Raw genomic sequence first — 17216 nt, forward strand, 5'->3', positions numbered from 1 at the left:
CCCTTAAAAAAAAAAAAACTTTTCGCTGCGTTGACATTTTTTTTTTATGTTCCGGTAATATGAATCATTTTGTATCACAGGGACTCCTCTACTTCGGAACATTCGACTTAAGAACTTTCAGAGAAACGAACAAACCTGTGCGTATGTCCAGTCGCCTGTTCCGACCGAAAGTCGCAAGTTCAACCACCGCGCAATAGATAGCTGTGATGGCATCTACATCTGCAGAACATGAAAAACCAGTAGCATCTACATCTACAGATTATAATAATAGGGTTTTCTCCTTTTTCTGGCAACAAAACTGAAACCTTTTTACGAGGATTCGTGTTACTGCATTAACCACAATACTTGCAGACCCAATTGGGTCGAGGCTCGTAAGAAAGCCATCCCTTGGTGTGGACCAATCAATTTCAAGGACAATGCATATAATATTATCAATGTGTGTTTTTTGTTTCAATTTGCCTGCAAAGTATTGTGGTTAATGCATACATGAATCCTTGTAAAAAGGTTTCAGCTTTGTTGCCAGAAAAAAGGGGAAAACCCCTATTATATTTTGGTACTGGCAAAGGAGGTCCAATGATGATCTACAGGTTATTCAACTTTTACAGCTATTCCCCGTGTTTAGTGTACATGCCGTTTCAGATTTTTGGAATCGACAAGAGTAATGTTGTTGAACTTACAAACAAATCGACTTACGAACAGACCTCTGGAACCCAACTCGTTCGTAAGTAGAGGAATCCGTTCTTCTTGGTTCTTTCGGTAAAGTCACGTAGAAGGGAAATAATAAAATAATAAAAATTTAATAATTCTCACGACGTTTCGGCCACAACGCAAGCAGCCGTCCTCAGGTGAGGAACAGGTCTGTCGGAAAGACAGCGTCTGAATGAGGAGCCCCTGTACGAGTATTTAGAGACGAGTGAATGCGTTTTGTCACCAGGGGTGGGGAGCTGGGTGACCCGTGGAAATGTTTGCATTAGGCTGAGTGGTCCACGGGCTAAATCAAGTTTGCGTAACACTGCTGTACAAGTCTTTGGCTGCTAGAAATCCCCACGCAATGATATAAGCTGCTTTGTAGAGCGATCATTTGTGGGCCTCACCTGGTAGGATGAAAATAGTAAATAGAAAAATTAACCCGTAAAAACAAAGTTTTTCACTATAAATCCTTTATATGCGTGGCGGCTAGAGTCCTCTCGTCCTCTGGCTTGAGATGGCTGCCACCTATGGGTCAGATGATTGCCTGCCACCACTAAGCAATTGGTAATTAAATATAATTTATTTTTTCCTAAAAAGTGTAAAATTTTGGAAAAATTTTCACGATAATAAATTGTCACGCACAACGAGTCTGTGTGCAAAATGTCAGCTCGATTGGATCACGGTAAGTGGGTTAAAAAACGACCGAAAGATTTGCACGGTCGTAAGCGCGCAAGCAAGCAAGCAAGTGAACTTAATATAAAGGATTTAAAAAGCCCCACTGAGTCTCAAGACCTGGGGGAGGGGGTGGGCACGATGCAGCGGCTGCTGCTGTGTGATCCCAATTGAGTGATGTGCAGCTGATATTCCAACATTGGGTTGTGATTCTATTTCACCAATGCTAGTTCATCCGCACCTAGTTTACACAACAAAGGCTCATTCCTAACAGCGTGCTTCAGTCGCACCGAACCTCAAAAAAATAATATTCAGCGCCTACCTTGGCTCCTCCCACCCTCAACCAGTATATATACAAATACTGTTTCTTGAAATTTCTCTCACTTGATACAGCTATCGTGCTGTGACGGTTCCACCTGAAGACGGAAGCTTGTGTTGCCTCCGAAACGTCGTGATTTTATTTCATTTTATTTTACTTTTATTAATTACAATTTTTTACCTACGTGACTTTACCGGAAAAAAACCTAAGAATATGAATACTAGTTCCACTTGTGTGGGGGGGGGTTGTTATCCCGGAAGAAGCCCATGCAGGACAGGGGGACAACACACAAACTCCACGCAGGGGAGTGCTGGCCCTCTCAGTCCAGCTCAAACAGCAGGTCGTTCTGGAATTGGATTGGACAGCGAGTCACATGGTCGCTGGGGTCGCTGCTCAGTATCTCGAACCCATGGGCACCACCGTCGTCACCCCCTCGCTCATCGGGTGGAGTCTGCGGTTGTCCATCTGGTTGAGTGGGGAGTTGTTTTGGTTGAGTGCCTGGTTGTCCATCTGGTTGAGTGTCCATTTGTTTTTTTGGTTGAGTGTCTAGTTCTTCTTGAGTGTCTGGGTGTTCTGACTTTGTGTCTGGTTGTTGCTCATCTGGTTGAGTGTCTAGTTCTTCTTGAGTGTCTGGGTGTTCTGACTTTGTGTCTGGTTGTTGTTCATCTGGTTGAGTGTCTGGTGGTTGCTCATCTGGCTTGCCATGTTCTGGTTGAGTGTCTGTTTGTTTCTCTGATTGCTCACGTGGTTGAGTGTCCAATTGTTGTTCATATCCGGTGCAGTGGCCAGTTGCTCTGGTTGAGTATCTCGTTGTTTTGCTTGAGTGTCGGATTGTTGTCCGTCTGGGTGACTGTCCGGTTGTTGTCCATCTGGGTGACTGTCCCGTTGTTGTCCGTCTGCTTGAGTGTCAGATTGTTGTCCGTCTGGGTGACTGTCCGGTTGTTGTCCGTCTGCTTGAGTGTCGGATTGTTGTCCGTTTGCTTGAGTGTCAGATTGTTGTCCGTCTGCATGAGTGTCAGATTGTTGTCCGTCTGCTTGAGTGTCAGATTGTTGTCCGTCTGGGTGACTGTCTGGTTGTTGCCTGTCTGCTTGAGTGTCCGGTTGTTGTCTGTCTACTTGAGTGTCTGGTTGTTGCCTGTCTGCTTGAGTGTCCGGTTGTTGTCTGTCTGCTTGAGTGTCCAGTTGTTGATTGTCTGCTTGAGTGTCAGATTGTTGTCCGTCTGGGTGACTGTCTGGTTGTTGCCTGTCTGCTTGAGTGTCCGGTTGTTGTCTGTCTGCTTGAGTGTCTGGTTGTTGCCTGTCTGCTTGAGTGTCCGGTTGTTGTCTGTCTGCTTGAGTGTCCGGTTGTTGTCTGTCTGCTTGAGTGTCCAGTTGTTGATTGTCTGCTTGAGTGTCCGGTTGTTGTCTATCTGCTTGAGTGTCCGGTTGTTGTCTATCTGCTTGAGTGTCCGGTTGTTGTTTATCTGCTTGAGTGTCTGGTTGTTGTCTGTCTGCTTGACTGTCCGGTTGTTGCCTGTCTGCTTGAGTGTCCGAGTGTTGTCCGTTTGATTGAGTGTCCGGTTGTTGCCCATCCGATTGAGTGTCCGGTTGTTGTCTGTCTGATTGAGTGTCCGGTTGTTGCCCATCCGATTGAGTGTCCGGTTGTTGTCTGTCTGATTGAGTGTCCGGTTGTTGCCCATCCGATTGAGTGTCCGGTTGTTGCCCGTCTGCTTGAGTGTCCGGTTGTTGTCTGTCTGCTTGACTGCCCTGTGCGTCCACCTGCCCCACCTCTCGCACGAGCGGTGTGCCACTACGCTCGCGCCGCCCGGCCGACAGGGCGTTTTTCCTGGCGAGCGTCTCCACGGTGACGGTCAGGGTGTTGGCGTCGCGGTTGAGCTTGGCGTGCCCCCCGCCGGCCACAACCGGCAGCGGCAGCGGCACGATCAGGTGTGCGCACGGCTCATGCTCTTGCTGCTCAGGGTGCTTGGCATGCGACAGCGTGAGCTCCATGGCCGTGTGGCCGACCTCGAGACGCATGGCGGTGCCGGGCTGCGCCAGGCAGCGTGCGCACGCCCCGGCCAGGTCGATGCGCACCACCAGCTCGTGCGCGGCAGCTGCGCTCCGTGGGGCGGCATCCACCGCAAAGTCCTGCACACGCGCCAGGCGCACCACGTGCAAAGGTCACCCGCGTAGCCCACGCGGACTGTTGGGGAAAGGTACTGTGAGCGAGCAACAGCTACGAAGGCGGGCGTGGAGCAGCCGCGAGGGGGTGCGTGGCTCGCACCACGCCCGGCCGCCTTTGTCTCCCCAGTGCTGATGTTCAATACTCGGCAGCAGGCACCCGTTTACGTCCGAGTCGACCTTTATGGAGACCCGGGATCAGTTGAGATATCGGTCGCCCACGTAGGCCGTGAACTGGAATTGAACTCGCGTCGCCGGGTTCGTAGTACAGGATGCTAACAACTGTACCACGGCTCCAACACACACGCACACACACAGGCAGGCACACACGTAGACGCCATATACACCCCCACACACACACGGACCCACACCCCTTACGCACGCACCTGCATGTCGGAGTACGTTCTGCGCGTCACGGTGTACTGCAGCCCCCCTGCAGCTTTCCCACAATCCTTTGCGGCGGGCTGCCCCTGCGTAACGGCAGGGGACTCGCTGGCACACGAACTCGAGTCCGGGACTCCGCCTCCCGCTCCACCACCTCCACCTCCGTCGCGTCTCCTGGGTGGAAAACAAAACTCTCCGTTGCGTTCGCTGTCTCCGCGCCCCTCCGACGCCGTCCCCATCGTTTCAAGGCGACAGCAGCAGGAAGTCGAGCTCCGACTACTCCACTTGCCACTTATTTCCGAGATTCGAACCGTGAACTTCTGCAACGAGCTGCGAACACGCCACCGATGTGCCCCGATGCGTCACTACCCATACCTGTTGCGGTTGCCGTGAATCTTGGTTGCGGTTGTGCCGGTGCTGAGGACGCTGGTGGTGGTGGTGTTGGTGGTGGTGGTGGCGCCTGAGTACGGGTACGGCATCTGTAGGAGAGAGGGCGGTAGAGAGAGAGGTCAGCAGGGGCGGGGGGGGGAGTGTGACCCCAACTCTCAGGGTCTCTTGCCACCAAAGACACGAGACTTGATGACAACGCTTGGGTTTTGATGACGTTAACCGAGCCGGCAGAGAGATGAATGAACCGTCACGACGCTCGTTGCTTCCATCGTGAGCTGCTCCTCACTCGCCGAGGGTCGCTCACTCGGCGCCCCTACGTCACCGCTAACACGGCTTGGAAAGTAATACGATTACTTTGAGAAGCAAATTCAACGGATGCATTCTACGCCTCCGCCCACATCCTCCGCAGGGCATCAACCACGGACCTGGGTCATATTTGTGTCGTGGAACCCTCCACCGCCCGACACGGCCAAGCAAATTATATGTTGACGTTTAACGACTTGGCCAGTTACAGCTCACTGAGCGGTGAGTCCGAGAACAATTCTTCCTACGGCCAAATTTAGCAAAATAGATACGCGGCGTTTCGATGAAACTGCGCCAAGCAGCTTCAGGTCAAAAGACGTGGATCCTGGGTCGTTATTCTGACTCTCCGGCTCTTGTCCTGATGATGTTTGACGCAGTTTCAAGCGAAACATCGCGAATCTCATTGCTACACTTGGTTCAGAAAGAAGACACGAGGAGGGAGGGAGGGAGGAGTGGAGGGAGTGGGTGGAGGAGGAGAAGTGGGGGGAGGAGGAGAAGGAGGAACAGGAGAAGATGGAGGAGAGCGGGAGGACTGGAGTGCGCACACAGACGACGACCTAGGACAGGCCCGCAGAACAGCAGCAGGAAGCGCAGACCCGCGACCTCCACGACGAAGCAAAATAAGAACACGGCGGCGGCACCTCGAGTCCTGGCGGGAAGGGAAAGCCGCCGTCCGTCTCCGCCGCCGCCGCTGCCCCCTCTCCAGCTCCGGCCCTTGGTTTACGCAGCACCGGGGAGCGCAGCGGCGGCGTTCCCTTGTACGTCGCCTTGATGCGCCGCACCACGCCGGTCCTCGCTGCGGCGCCGCCGGCGACACCGCCGCCACCGCCGCCGCGGTCGTGCCGGCTCACGAACCGCACCCCGAGCGCGTCCTCCACGGCGGTGGCCGCGGTGTCGTCCAGCAGCGCGCGCAGCCGCGGGTCGGGGCCCGTGGCGAGGGCGGCGGCGTCGCGGTGGAAGGCCACGTCGTGCACGGCGCACGGCGCGCCGCGCCCGTCCACGTCGCGCCGCGCCGGCGGCAGCACCGCGTGCGGCAGCCGCCACATGACGCCGCCGGGCCGGGCCGGCGAGTGCTCCGCGGAGGGCGGCTCCAGCCCAGTGTCCACCCAGCACACGTTGATGAAGGCCTTGGTGGTGGTGGCGGCGGTGCCGGTGGCAGTGCCAGTGCCACCTCTCTCGCCACCGTGGCTCCCTCCTGATGCTGCTGCACCATCTCCTGTGAAAGACAGCAAGAGCACAGCACAATCACGAACTACGAGTGAGCTCCCGGTTTGAGCGAAGATTTCAGCCGCACGTCGCTCGCACTTTGCTGATGTTGAGTTCCCCGTGAGGAGTTTCCAGTCACCTCCACCGCCGGTGAGGAAGAGGAGCTGTGCTGGTCAGAATCTGATCGATACATTGATCACGCGTGTACATAATCATAATATTTGTGTGACCGTAACGACGTCGTCGGGCGGTGGAGGGTGAACGACACAAGGATGTTGCCACGAAGCTCGTACCAACACGGGGCCTGACCCAAAAACAACCGCATCTCAAGACCACATTTATTTAACTTAGTTAATAGCGGTAGTCATGGAGTCACTATGTGAGTCTGTGAGGCTATGGGTCTCTATCCGAGTATGTGTCTCTATGCAAGCAGATATATTACGTGTGTAACTATGGGTTGCTATGTGAGTACTGTACAGTATTGGAATCTCTGTGAATCTTTGAGTCTTGGGTCTCTCTGTGGATTATATATGGATCTCTGTGTGAGTCTATGTGTCTCGGTGTCAGTCAATCGGTCCCGATGTGAGTCTATGGGTCTCAGTGAGTTTATGGGTCTCGGTGTATGGGTCTCTCTGTAAGCATGGGTCTTTCTGTGAGTCAATTGGTCTCGGTGTGAGTCTATAGGTCTCTGCGAGTCTATGGGTCTCGGTGTGAGTCTATAGGTCTCTGCGAGTCTATGGGTCTCGGTGTGAGTCTATAGGTCTCTGCGAGTCTATGAGTCACGGTGTGAGTTTATACGTCCCGGGGAGTCTATGGGTCTCGGTGTGAGTCTATAGGTCCCGGGGAGTCTATGGGTCTCTGTGTGAGTCTATGGGTCTCTGTGTGAGTCTATGGGTCTCTGTGTGAGTCTGTGGGTCTCGGTGTGAGTATGAGTCTCGGTGTGAGTTTATACGTCTCGGTGTGAGTACCCGGGTGCGTGTGGGGGGGCCGGTGGGTTGCGGGGGGCACCTCGTATGAAGCCCTTGAGGACGTAGCCTGGGGAGATGTGCAGGAAGGTGACGTCCATCCCCCTCTCCCTCTCCAGCTCGGCCATCTCCTGCTCGTAGCTACAGAGACAACGCACGCAGCCCACAATGTCACACACCACGAGTACACACCACGAGTACACACCACATGCACACACCGTGAGAGTACACACCGTGAGAGTACACACCACATGTACTCACCACGTGTACACACCGTGAGTGAGTACACACCGTGAGTGAGTACTCACCGTGAGTGAGTACACACCGTGAGTGAGTACACACCGCGAGTGAGTACACACCGCGAGTGAGTACACACCGTGAGTGAGTACACACCGTGAGTGAGTACTCACCGTGAGTGAGTACACACCGTGAGTGAGTACACACCGTGAGTGAGTACACACCGTGAGTACTCACCGTGAGTACACACCGTGAGTGAGTACTCACCGTGAGTGAGTACACACCGTGAGTGAGTACACACCGTGAGTACTCACCGTGAGTGAGTACACACCGTGAGTGAGTACACACCGTGAGTACACACCGTGAGTGAGTACACACCGCGAGTACTCACCGCGAGTGAGTACACACCGTCAGTACTCACCGCGAGTGAGTACACACCACGTGTACACACCGCGAGTGAGTACTCACCGTGTGTGAGTACACACCGTGAGTGAGTACTCACCGTGTGTGAGTACACACCGTGAGTGAGTACACACCGTCAGTGAGTACACACCGCGTGTACACACCGCGAGTGAGTACACACCGCGAGTGAGTACACACCGTGAGTGAGTACACACCGTCAGTGAGTACACACCGCGTGTACACACCGCGAGTGAGTACACACCGCGAGTGTGTACACACCGTGAGTGAGTACACACCACATGCACACACCGTGAGTGAGTACACACCGTGAGTGAGTACACACCGTGAGTACACACCGTGAGTGAGTACACACCGCGAGTGAGTACACACCGTGAGTACTCACCGCGAGTGAGTACACACCACGTGTACACACCGCGAGTGAGTACTCACCGTGTGTGAGTACACACCGTGAGTGAGTACACACCGTCAGTGAGTACACACCGCGTGTACACACCGCAAGTGAGTACACACCGCGAGTGTGTACACACCGTGAGTGAGTACACACCACATGCACACACCGTGAGTGAGTACACACCGTGAGTGAGTACACACAGTGAGTACTCAACACATGTACACACCGTGAGTTAGTACACACCGGTCCCGCGCGTGCTTGTTGGAGGCTGATAATGATGATGATGTTGGATATGTCAACTATGATGATGGTGACGATGTGGATGACGATGATAAACACGTCGATGATGTGGATGTTCATGATAATAATGTCGATGACGGTGATGATGTGAATGATGACGGTGATGATGATGTTGACGATGATGAGGAGGATGATGTTGGTACTGACCGTGCCCGCGTGGCCGGCTCCTGCAGCTCCCTGGCGTGCTCCATGAGGAGGTCGCGGAACTCGGGGTCCCGCATGGCGCGGCCGAGTCGCGCCGCCTCCTCCCGCGTCACCCCCAGCGCCTCCACGCGGCCCCACGGCCCCGCCGCGTCCCCCATGACCCTCGGCTCTCGCCCCCAGGGGGTCCCAGAGTTCTCGCTTGGTCCCCTGAGACTACCCCGGGCTCTACAAGGGTCACCTGATCCTGTCTGAGGGATCGAAGGGGATGCCTCTTCGGGGTATATGGGGGGGGGTTCCTTAGTTTCCCTGATCCCACCTTGGCAGTTCTATCGGTCTGTGGGGGTCTCTCCTGGTCCCTGTCCACGTGTTGGGGGTCTGTGGGGGTCTCTGGGGGTCTCTGGGGGTCCCGTCTCGTGGCCTCTCCACCACCCCAGGCCGCGCGTCCCGTTGCCCCGGTAACCGCAGGCGTCGCGACGCGTCACCAGGTGGCGGTGCAGAGCGGGTCCCCCTCGCCCCCCCCACCCCCCTCGCCCCCCGCCCCCCATCCCCCTCGCCCCCCCCCATCCCCCCCCCCCATGCTCCCCCGCCCCCCCCATCCCCCCCCGCCCCTACATCCCCCCCGCCCCCATCCCCCTCGCCCCCCCCCATCCCCCCCGCCCCCCCATTCCCCCCCATGCCCCCCATCCCCCCCGCCCCCCCCATCCCCCCCCGCCCCCCCATCCCCCCCGCCCCCCATCCCCCCCATCCCCCTCGCCCCCCCCCATCCCCCCCCCATGCCCCCCCGCCCCCCCCATCCCCCCCGCCCCTACATCCCCCCGCCCCATCCCCCCCATCCCCCTCGCCCCCCCCCATCCCCCCCCGCCCCCCCATTCCCCCCCATGCCCCCCATCCCCCCCGCCCCCCCCATCCCCCCCCGCCCCCCCATCCCCCCCGCCCCCATCCCCCCATCCCCCTCGCCCCCCCCCCCATCGCCCCCCCCCATCCCCCCGCCCCCCCCATCCCCGCCCGCCCCCCCATCCCCCCCATGCCCCCATCCCCCCGCCCCCCCCATCCCCCCCGCCCCCCCCATCCCCCCCGCCCCCCCCATCCCCCCCGCCCCCCCCATCCCCCCCGCCCCCCCCATCCCCCCCCATCCCCCCCCGCCCCCCCATCCCCCCCGCCCCCCCATCCCCCCCCGCCCCCCCATCCACCTAGCCCCCCCATCCCCCTCGCCCCCCCCATCCCCCCCAATCCCCCTCGCCCCCCCAGCCCTCTCGCCCCCCCCATGCCCCCCCCCCCTCGCCCCCCCATCCCCCCCCTATCCCCCCCCCCATCCACCCCCTATCCCCCTCGCCCCCCCTATGCCCCCCCCATCCCCCCCCCACCCCTGTGCCCCCCCCCCCAGGGTTCCGTTGCGCTGCTGGCGGCTGCGCGCGCCGGATTCGGTGCAACCCGGAAGTGGCGCTGCCGCCGCTGGCGCCGCGCTAAGATGGCGGACGCGATGGCGCCCAAGCGCAAGTACTGCGTGAACTGCCTGGCGGACGCGACCGCGGTGCGCGTTCGCTGCGCCGACTGCCCCGACATCGAGCTCTGCCTCGAGTGCTTCGCGTCCGGGGCCGAGCTGGGCACGCACCGCCGCGGTCACGCCTTCAGGCTGGAGGACGCGGGCACCTTCCCACTTTTTGACGGTGAGGCCTACTCGCACCGCGTCTCCCCCCCTACCCCCCCGTCTTGCCTGAGCGAGTCGGCCGCCTGTTTGGCGAGGGGACCCGGCCCGGGCTCGGGGCGCGGGAGGGTGAGGAGAGTCGCCCAGTGCTGCCAACTTCTTAAAAGCGGCGAGTGGCCGAAAGAACCAAAACAAGTCGCTAGGTGTCGCTGAAGACGTTTCTGATGTCAAAATGTCAGACTTGGATATCGTCACTTAAGCATAGTTCAGTCCTGTACGCTGGTACAGGAGATGCCAATAAATAATCCTGTCACTGGACAATTCACGAGGTAATTATAAGTTACCTATGCAGGTCTCAGAATAAAATAATTGCGACCCGGGGTGTTGATGATTGCTGCTACGTTGCACACAGTAGACTCGTACAATGATTTTTGGCGTGTATTTGGAATCACATGATGAGTCTGTGTGCGATGTTGTGTTGAGCGGGGCCCCAAAGTTTACATGGAGCGGCATTTACATTTTTTAGCAGGTAAGGCCCACTGAGCTATATACAGTAGATATTTTCAGAAGCTATCTGGCCACAAATGATAGCCCAATGAAGTGGCTTATCCAGTGGAAATGCATAGCAGCCAAATACTCTAAAGGCATGTTTCTAAATGTTGACGGAAATAAACCGGAGGACCCGAATAAAAATCCACGCGACCACGTGGAGAACATGCACACTCCGAATATACAGCAGGTTTGAGGGTCGGGATCGAACCCACGACATCTTTTACACCAGGCGAGATGGTTAACGTCTCACCACCTCGGCGCCCTTGTTTGAATTACTCACTGGGATTACACACAGCAGTAATCACAATTCGGCACCACCCTCCTGAAATAGTCTTGGGACTCGGTGAGGTCTTCCAGGGTAAACAAGCACAAAATAAAACACCAGCCTTACTGCTGATGAGACCAATGTCTAAGCCAATAGGCTGGTGGATTGAAACATTTGTATTTACACGTGGAGACGATTGGGGTTTTGCGTATATTTTCTTAAACCTGGTTTCCTGTCAAGACACAATGTTATGTTATTGAACAGTGAACTGATGTAGGGATCCATAACACACACACGTGGAAACGCTCCTAAATCTTGTGTCCTCTCGTCCGATAAAAGTCGCGAGATTGTTTTCCTCTGACAGCCATTTGTCACTGCATCCTCAGCTATGGTCTACCCACTGCTGGATCAAGGCCTCTCCAATCCGCCGCCGCCTCTCACGATCTCCTATTGCACCCCCTCCTCCCTCCCTCCATGTGCTTAGACCCCGGTGCCCCAGGCCCCCGCGCCCCACCCTGGTCGTGCCTCGAGGAGCAGCAGCTGCTGGAGGCCGTGGAGCAGCACGGGCTGGGCAACTGGGCCGACGTGGGGGCCCACGTCAACGCCGCCTGGTGCTCCGCGATGGGGGGCCCCACCGGCACGGGCGGGGGAGGGGGCCCCGGGCCCGGCGTGGGCGGCGGAGGAGGAGGCAGCGGGGGAGGAGGGACCCCGGCGGGGGCCGCGTCGGGCGGAGGGCCCGGCGCCCGCTCGCCCGCGGACGTGGCGCGCCACTTCATGGCGGCCTACGTGTACGGCAGCGTGGGGAGGGCTTGCGTGCCGGAGGTCTCCCCCAACCGTGTGACCGACCACACTGCGGTGGGTGGAGCCGCGGCGGCACCGCCTCACGCAGGGACCCATAGACTCACACAGAGATCCACACACTCGCACAGAGACCCATAGACTCACACAGAGATCCATAGACTCACACAGGGACCCATAGACTCCACACAGAGATCCACACACTCGCGACAGAGACCCATAGACTACACAGAGACCCCTAGACTCACACAGGGACCCATAGACTCACACAGAAGATCCACCACTCGCCACAGAGCCATAGACTCACACAGAGGATCCCGAGAACTCACACAGAGATCCATAGACTCACACAGAGACCATAACTCACACATAGGATCCATATACTCACACAGAGATCCATAGACTCACACAGAGATCCATAGACTCCACAGAGATCCTAGACTCACACAGAGATCCCATAGACTCACACCGAGAGCCATAGACTCACACAGGGACCCATAGACCTCACACAGAGATCCACACTAGACTCACACAGAGACCCATAGACTCACACAGAGACCTCTAGACTCACAGAGACCCATAGACTCACAGAGACCCATAGACTCACACAGAGACCCATAGACTCACACAGAGACCCATAGACTCACACAGAGACCCATAGACTCACACAGAGACCCATAGACTCACACAGAGACCCATAGACTCACACAGAGACCCATAGACTCACACAGAGACCCATAGACTCACACAGAGACCCATAGACTCACACAGAGACCATAGACTCACACAGAGACCCATAGACTCACACAGAGACCCATAGACTCACACAGAGACCCATAGACTCACACAGAGACCCATAGACTCACACAGAGACCCATAGACTCACACAGAGACCCATAGACTCACACAGAGACCATAGACTCACACAGAGACCCATAGACTCACACAGAGACCCATAGACTCACACAGAGACCCATAGACTCACACAGAGACCACTCACACAGAGACCCATAGACTCACACAGAGACCCATAGACCCATAGACTCACCAGAGATCCCATAGACTCACACAGAGACCCATAGACTCACACAGAGATCCATAGACTCACACAGAGACCCATAGACTCACACAGAGATCCATAGACTCACGACAGAGACCCATAGACTCACACAGAGACCCATAGGACTCACACAGAGACCCATAGACTCACACAGAGACCTAGACTCACACAGAGACCCATATACTCACACAGAGATCCATAGACTCACACAGAGACCATAGACTCACACAGAGACCCATAGACTCACACAGAGACCATAGACTCACACAGAGACCCATAGACTCACACAGAGACCATAGACGCGCACAGAGACCCAGAGACTCACCAGAGATCCATAGACTCACACAGAGATCCATAGACTCACACAGAGTCCCATAACTCGACACAGAGACCCATAGACTCACACAGAGATCCATAGACTCACACAGAGACCCATAGACTCACACAGAGACCCATAGACTCACACAGAGACCCATAGACTCACCAGAGACCATAGACTCACACAGAGACCCATAGACTCACACAGAGACCATAGACTCACACAGAGACCCATAGACTCACACAGAGACCCATAGACTCACACAGAGACCCATAGACTCACACAGAGACCCATAGACTCACACAGAGACCCATAGACTCACACAGAGACCCATAGACTCACACAGAGACCCATAGACTCACACAGAGACCCATAGACTCACACAGAGACCACACTCACACAGAGACCCATAGACTCACACAGAGAACCCATAGACTCACACAGAGACCCATAGACTCACACAGAGACCCATAGACTCACACAGAGACCCATAGACTCACACAGAGACCCATAGACTCACACAGAGACCCATAGACTCACACAGAGACCATAGACTCACACAGAGACCCATAGACTCACACAGAGACCCATAGACTCACACAGAGACCCATAGACTCACACAGAGACCCATAGACTCACACAGAGACCCATAGACTCACACAGAGACCCATAGACTCACACAGAGACCCATAGACTCACACAGAGACCCATAGACTCACACAGAGACCCATAGACTCACACAGAGACCCATAGACTCACACAGAGACCCATAGACTCACACAGAGACCCATAGACTCACACAGAGACCCATAGACTCACACAGAGACCCATAGACTCACACAGAGACCCATAGACTCACACAGACCCATAGACTCACACAGAGACCCATAGACTCACACAGAGACCCATAGACTCACACAGAGACCCATAGACTCACACAGAGACCCATAGACTCACACAGAGACCCATAGACTCACACAGAGACCCACACTCACACAGAGACCACACACTCCACAGAGACCCATAGACTCACACAGAGACCATAGACTCACACAGACCCATAGACTCACACAGAGACCCATACTCACACAGAGACCCATAGACTCACACAGAGACCCATAGACTCACACAGAGACCCATAGACTCACACAGAGACCCATAGACTCACACAGAGACCCACACTCGCACAGAGATCCACACACTCGCCAAGAATCCACACACTCTGCACAGGACCCATAGACTCGCACAGGTACTCATAGACTCACACAGGGACCCTTAGACTCACACAGGGACCGACAGACACAGGACAGGTACTCATAGACTCACACAGAGACCCATAGACTCACACAGGGACCCATAGACTCACACAGAGACCCATGACTCACACAGAGATCCACACACTCGCACAGAGAGCCACACACTCGCACAGAGATCCACACACGCGCCACAGAGATCCACACACTCGCACAGAGACCCATAGACTCGCACAGGTACTCATAGACTCACACAGGGACCCTTAGACTCACACAGGGACCGACAGACCACAGACAGGTACTCATAGACTCACACAGAGACCCATAGATCACACAGGGACCCATAGACTCACACAGGAGACCCATAGACTCACACAGAGATCCACACACTCGCACAGAGATCCACACACTCGCACAGAGACCCATAGACTCACACAGGGACCCATAGACTCGCACAGAGACCATAGACTCACACAGGGACCCTTAGACTCACACAGGGACCGACAGACACAGACAGGTACTCATAGACTCACACAGAGACCCATAGACTCACACAGGACCCATAGACTCACACAGGGACCCATAGACTCACACAGAGACCCATAGACTCACACAGAGACCCATAGACTCACACAGAGACCCATAGACTCACACAGAGACCCATAGACTCACACAGAGACCCATAGACTCACACAGAGACCCAAAGACTCACACAGAGACCCATAGACTCACACAGAGACCCATAGACTCACACAGAGACCCATAGACTCACACAGAGACCCATAGACTCACACAGAGACCCATAGATTCACACAGAGATCCATAGACTCACACAGAGACCCATAGACTCACACAGAGACCCATAGACTCACACAGAGACCCATAGACTCACACAGAGACCCATAGATTCACTCAGGGACCGACAGACACACACAGGTACCCATAGACTCACACAGAGACACATAGACTCACACAGGGACCGACAGACACACACAGGGACCCATCGACTCACACAGGGACCGACAGACACACACAGGGACCCATAGACACACACAGGTACAACGACAATGACGACGATGTCTCCTTGTGCGTGTCCCCGCAGCCTGAGCCCCCCGTGGACCGTGGGGGCGGTGGCTCAAGCTCCCCTCCGCCGCCGCCGGTGCCCCCCATCTCCGCGGAGGAGCAGCAGACGCTGGGGTACATGCCGCTGCGCGACGACTTTGAGATGGAGTTCCTCCCGCACGCCGAGACGCCCGTGTCGGAGCTGCCCTCCTTTGAGCCCGACGAGGTGGCGCTCGTCACGGAGGCGGCCCGCTCCTCCTCATCCTCGTCGTCAGCAGCAGCCCTCGATCACCACGACGGCGCACAGCTGCTGGAGCTGGAGCTGAAGATGGCGGTGGTGTGTGCCTACGTCCGCGCGCTGCACCAGCGCGAGCTGCGCAAGGCGGCGGCGCGCGAGTACGGCCTGGTGCAGGCCTTCTTCGGGCGGCCGTGCGCGCTGCAGGCCGCCTACGCCGCCACCACCGCCCAGGGCGCCGGCGCCAGCCCTCCCACGGCGGCCTCGGGCGGCGGGACCCAAGCGGCGTCGGCGTCTCAGGAGCCGCCAGCCAAGCGCAAGATGGCCAAGGAGGAGAAGGAGCTGCTGCACAAGCTGCGGCCGCTGTGCCGCCTCGTGCCGGCGCGGGAGTTTGTGGAGCTGCTGGAGGGCGCACGGCGCGAGCGTTGCCTGCGGGAGCGCGTGCGCGAGCTGCAGCGTGCGCGTGCCCGCAGCGGGGTGCGCCGACTCGACGACTTTGCGGCGCTGCGCCGGAACAAGCGCCGCTTCGGACAGGCGCAGCAGCAGCAGCAGGGCGCCGGGTCGGGCACCAGCGGGCACAATGGGCGCGAGCGAGCGGACGCAGCGGCGGCCGACGCGGAGGCGGAGGATGCTTGTGGTTACGCCCGAGCTCTGTCGGAACGCGAGTCGGCGCTGTGCTCCTCTATGAACCTGTCGCCGGCGCGGTATGTCACCGCCAAGACCATCGCTGTGCTGCAGAGCTCCACGCACAGGCACGCGCGCAGGCTGCAGCAGCAGCAGCAGCAGCAGGCGCAGCAGCAGGTGCTGGGTCAGCAGCAGCAGCAGCAGCAGGGCAAGGGCCGCTCACAGGGAGCAGTGCCACTGGGACAAGGAGCGTTGCCGATGCTGCTGGAGAAAGCCGTGAGGAAGAAACTCATGGGGTTCCTCGGCCGCAGCGGCTGGGTCGGAGGGGCGGGGGGCAGGGAGGTGCTGTAAGTCGGGCACGAGGGTTTGGGGGGGGCGGCGTGAGAAGAGGGTGCACACGACCCCCTCGCTCGCGAGGGCGTGAGATGGACGCATTTTAAACAATTGTCCCAAACTCCTTGCCCCCCCCCCCTCTACCCAGTGTCCCCCCGCATCTCCGCATCCCCCGTGCCTCAACGTCTCAGCCGTGGTGGTCGTCGCGTTCAGGCCACTCAAGGCCTCCTCATCCTGCCGAGTTCTGGTCAACGCGAGTCTCCAAATCTTCCCGCTGGAGACCTCCCCGAGACCCAGAGCGATCTACCGAGCGCCGCAGAGAGACATCTGCTCTCGCGCGAGACACGTGTGAGAGGAGACCGATCCGTCATTCATAATTCTTGCTTCTCAGTAACTGACCATGGAGGTCACTGTTTACTACCGTCGCTACCCATGGATTTCCCTCACGTTCACGTTGCAAATCACAAATTACTCTAAAGCGTGTTA

The 17216-nt window shown here is 57.0% G+C and overlaps 3 protein-coding genes across 4 annotated transcripts in view; 1 reads left to right on the plus strand and 2 right to left on the minus strand.

The window, feature by feature from the left end:
* LOC133342033 (uncharacterized) overlaps window positions 1-17216 on the minus strand; it is a 153138-nt gene that overhangs the window by 108570 nt on the left and 27352 nt on the right. The window lies entirely within an intron of this gene.
* Window positions 1834-9086, minus strand: LOC133342074 (protein kintoun-like). Its single transcript, XM_061550999.1, has 6 exons — window positions 8588-9086; window positions 7133-7230; window positions 5560-6134; window positions 4601-4704; window positions 4228-4399; window positions 1834-3808 (listed from the first exon to the last, which is right to left on the minus strand). Exons 1-6 carry the CDS (start codon window positions 8740-8742, stop codon window positions 2294-2296), a joined length of 2619 nt encoding a protein of 872 aa, XP_061406983.1. The 5' UTR covers window positions 8743-9086; the 3' UTR covers window positions 1834-2293.
* LOC133342178 (transcriptional adapter 2-beta-like) lies at window positions 10011-17167 on the plus strand. 2 transcript variants are annotated; one of them, XM_061551147.1, is made up of 4 exons: window positions 10011-10251; window positions 11531-11901; window positions 15579-16744; window positions 16879-17167. In XM_061551147.1, the coding sequence occupies exons 1-4, from the start codon at window positions 10053-10055 to the stop codon at window positions 17105-17107; spliced, it is 1965 nt and encodes a 654-aa protein (XP_061407131.1). In that variant the 5' UTR covers window positions 10011-10052; the 3' UTR covers window positions 17108-17167. The 2 variants fall into 2 exon arrangements, with proteins under 2 accessions (XP_061407131.1, XP_061407138.1); XM_061551154.1 differs by having other exon boundaries at window positions 15579-17021.

Source organism: Lethenteron reissneri, chromosome 2, assembly GCF_015708825.2.
Source record: "Lethenteron reissneri isolate LAM-NWPU_2019-01 chromosome 2, ASM1570882v1, whole genome shotgun sequence".
NCBI classification, from domain to species: Eukaryota; Metazoa; Chordata; class Hyperoartia; order Petromyzontiformes; family Petromyzontidae; genus Lethenteron; species Lethenteron reissneri.

Coding starts and splice junctions, on each gene's coding strand:
- LOC133342178 (XM_061551147.1), top strand. CDS start 10,053: ATGGCGGACGCGATGGCGCCCAAGCGCAAGTACTGCGTGAACTGCCTG. Junction 11,902..15,578: donor GTGTGACCGACCACACTGCG/GTGGGTGGAGCC, acceptor GTGTCCCCGCAG/CCTGAGCCCCCCGTGGACCG. Junction 16,745..16,878: donor GCGGGGGGCAGGGAGGTGCT/GTAAGTCGGGCA, acceptor CCCTCTACCCAG/TGTCCCCCCGCATCTCCGCA.
- LOC133342074 (XM_061550999.1), bottom strand. CDS start 8,742: ATGGGGGACGCGGCGGGGCCGTGGGGCCGCGTGGAGGCGCTGGGGGTG. Junction 7,231..8,587: donor GAGCCGGCCACGCGGGCACG/GTCAGTACCAAC, acceptor TTGTCTCTGTAG/CTACGAGCAGGAGATGGCCG. Junction 4,400..4,600: donor ATTCACGGCAACCGCAACAG/GTATGGGTAGTG, acceptor TTTTCCACCCAG/GAGACGCGACGGAGGTGGAG.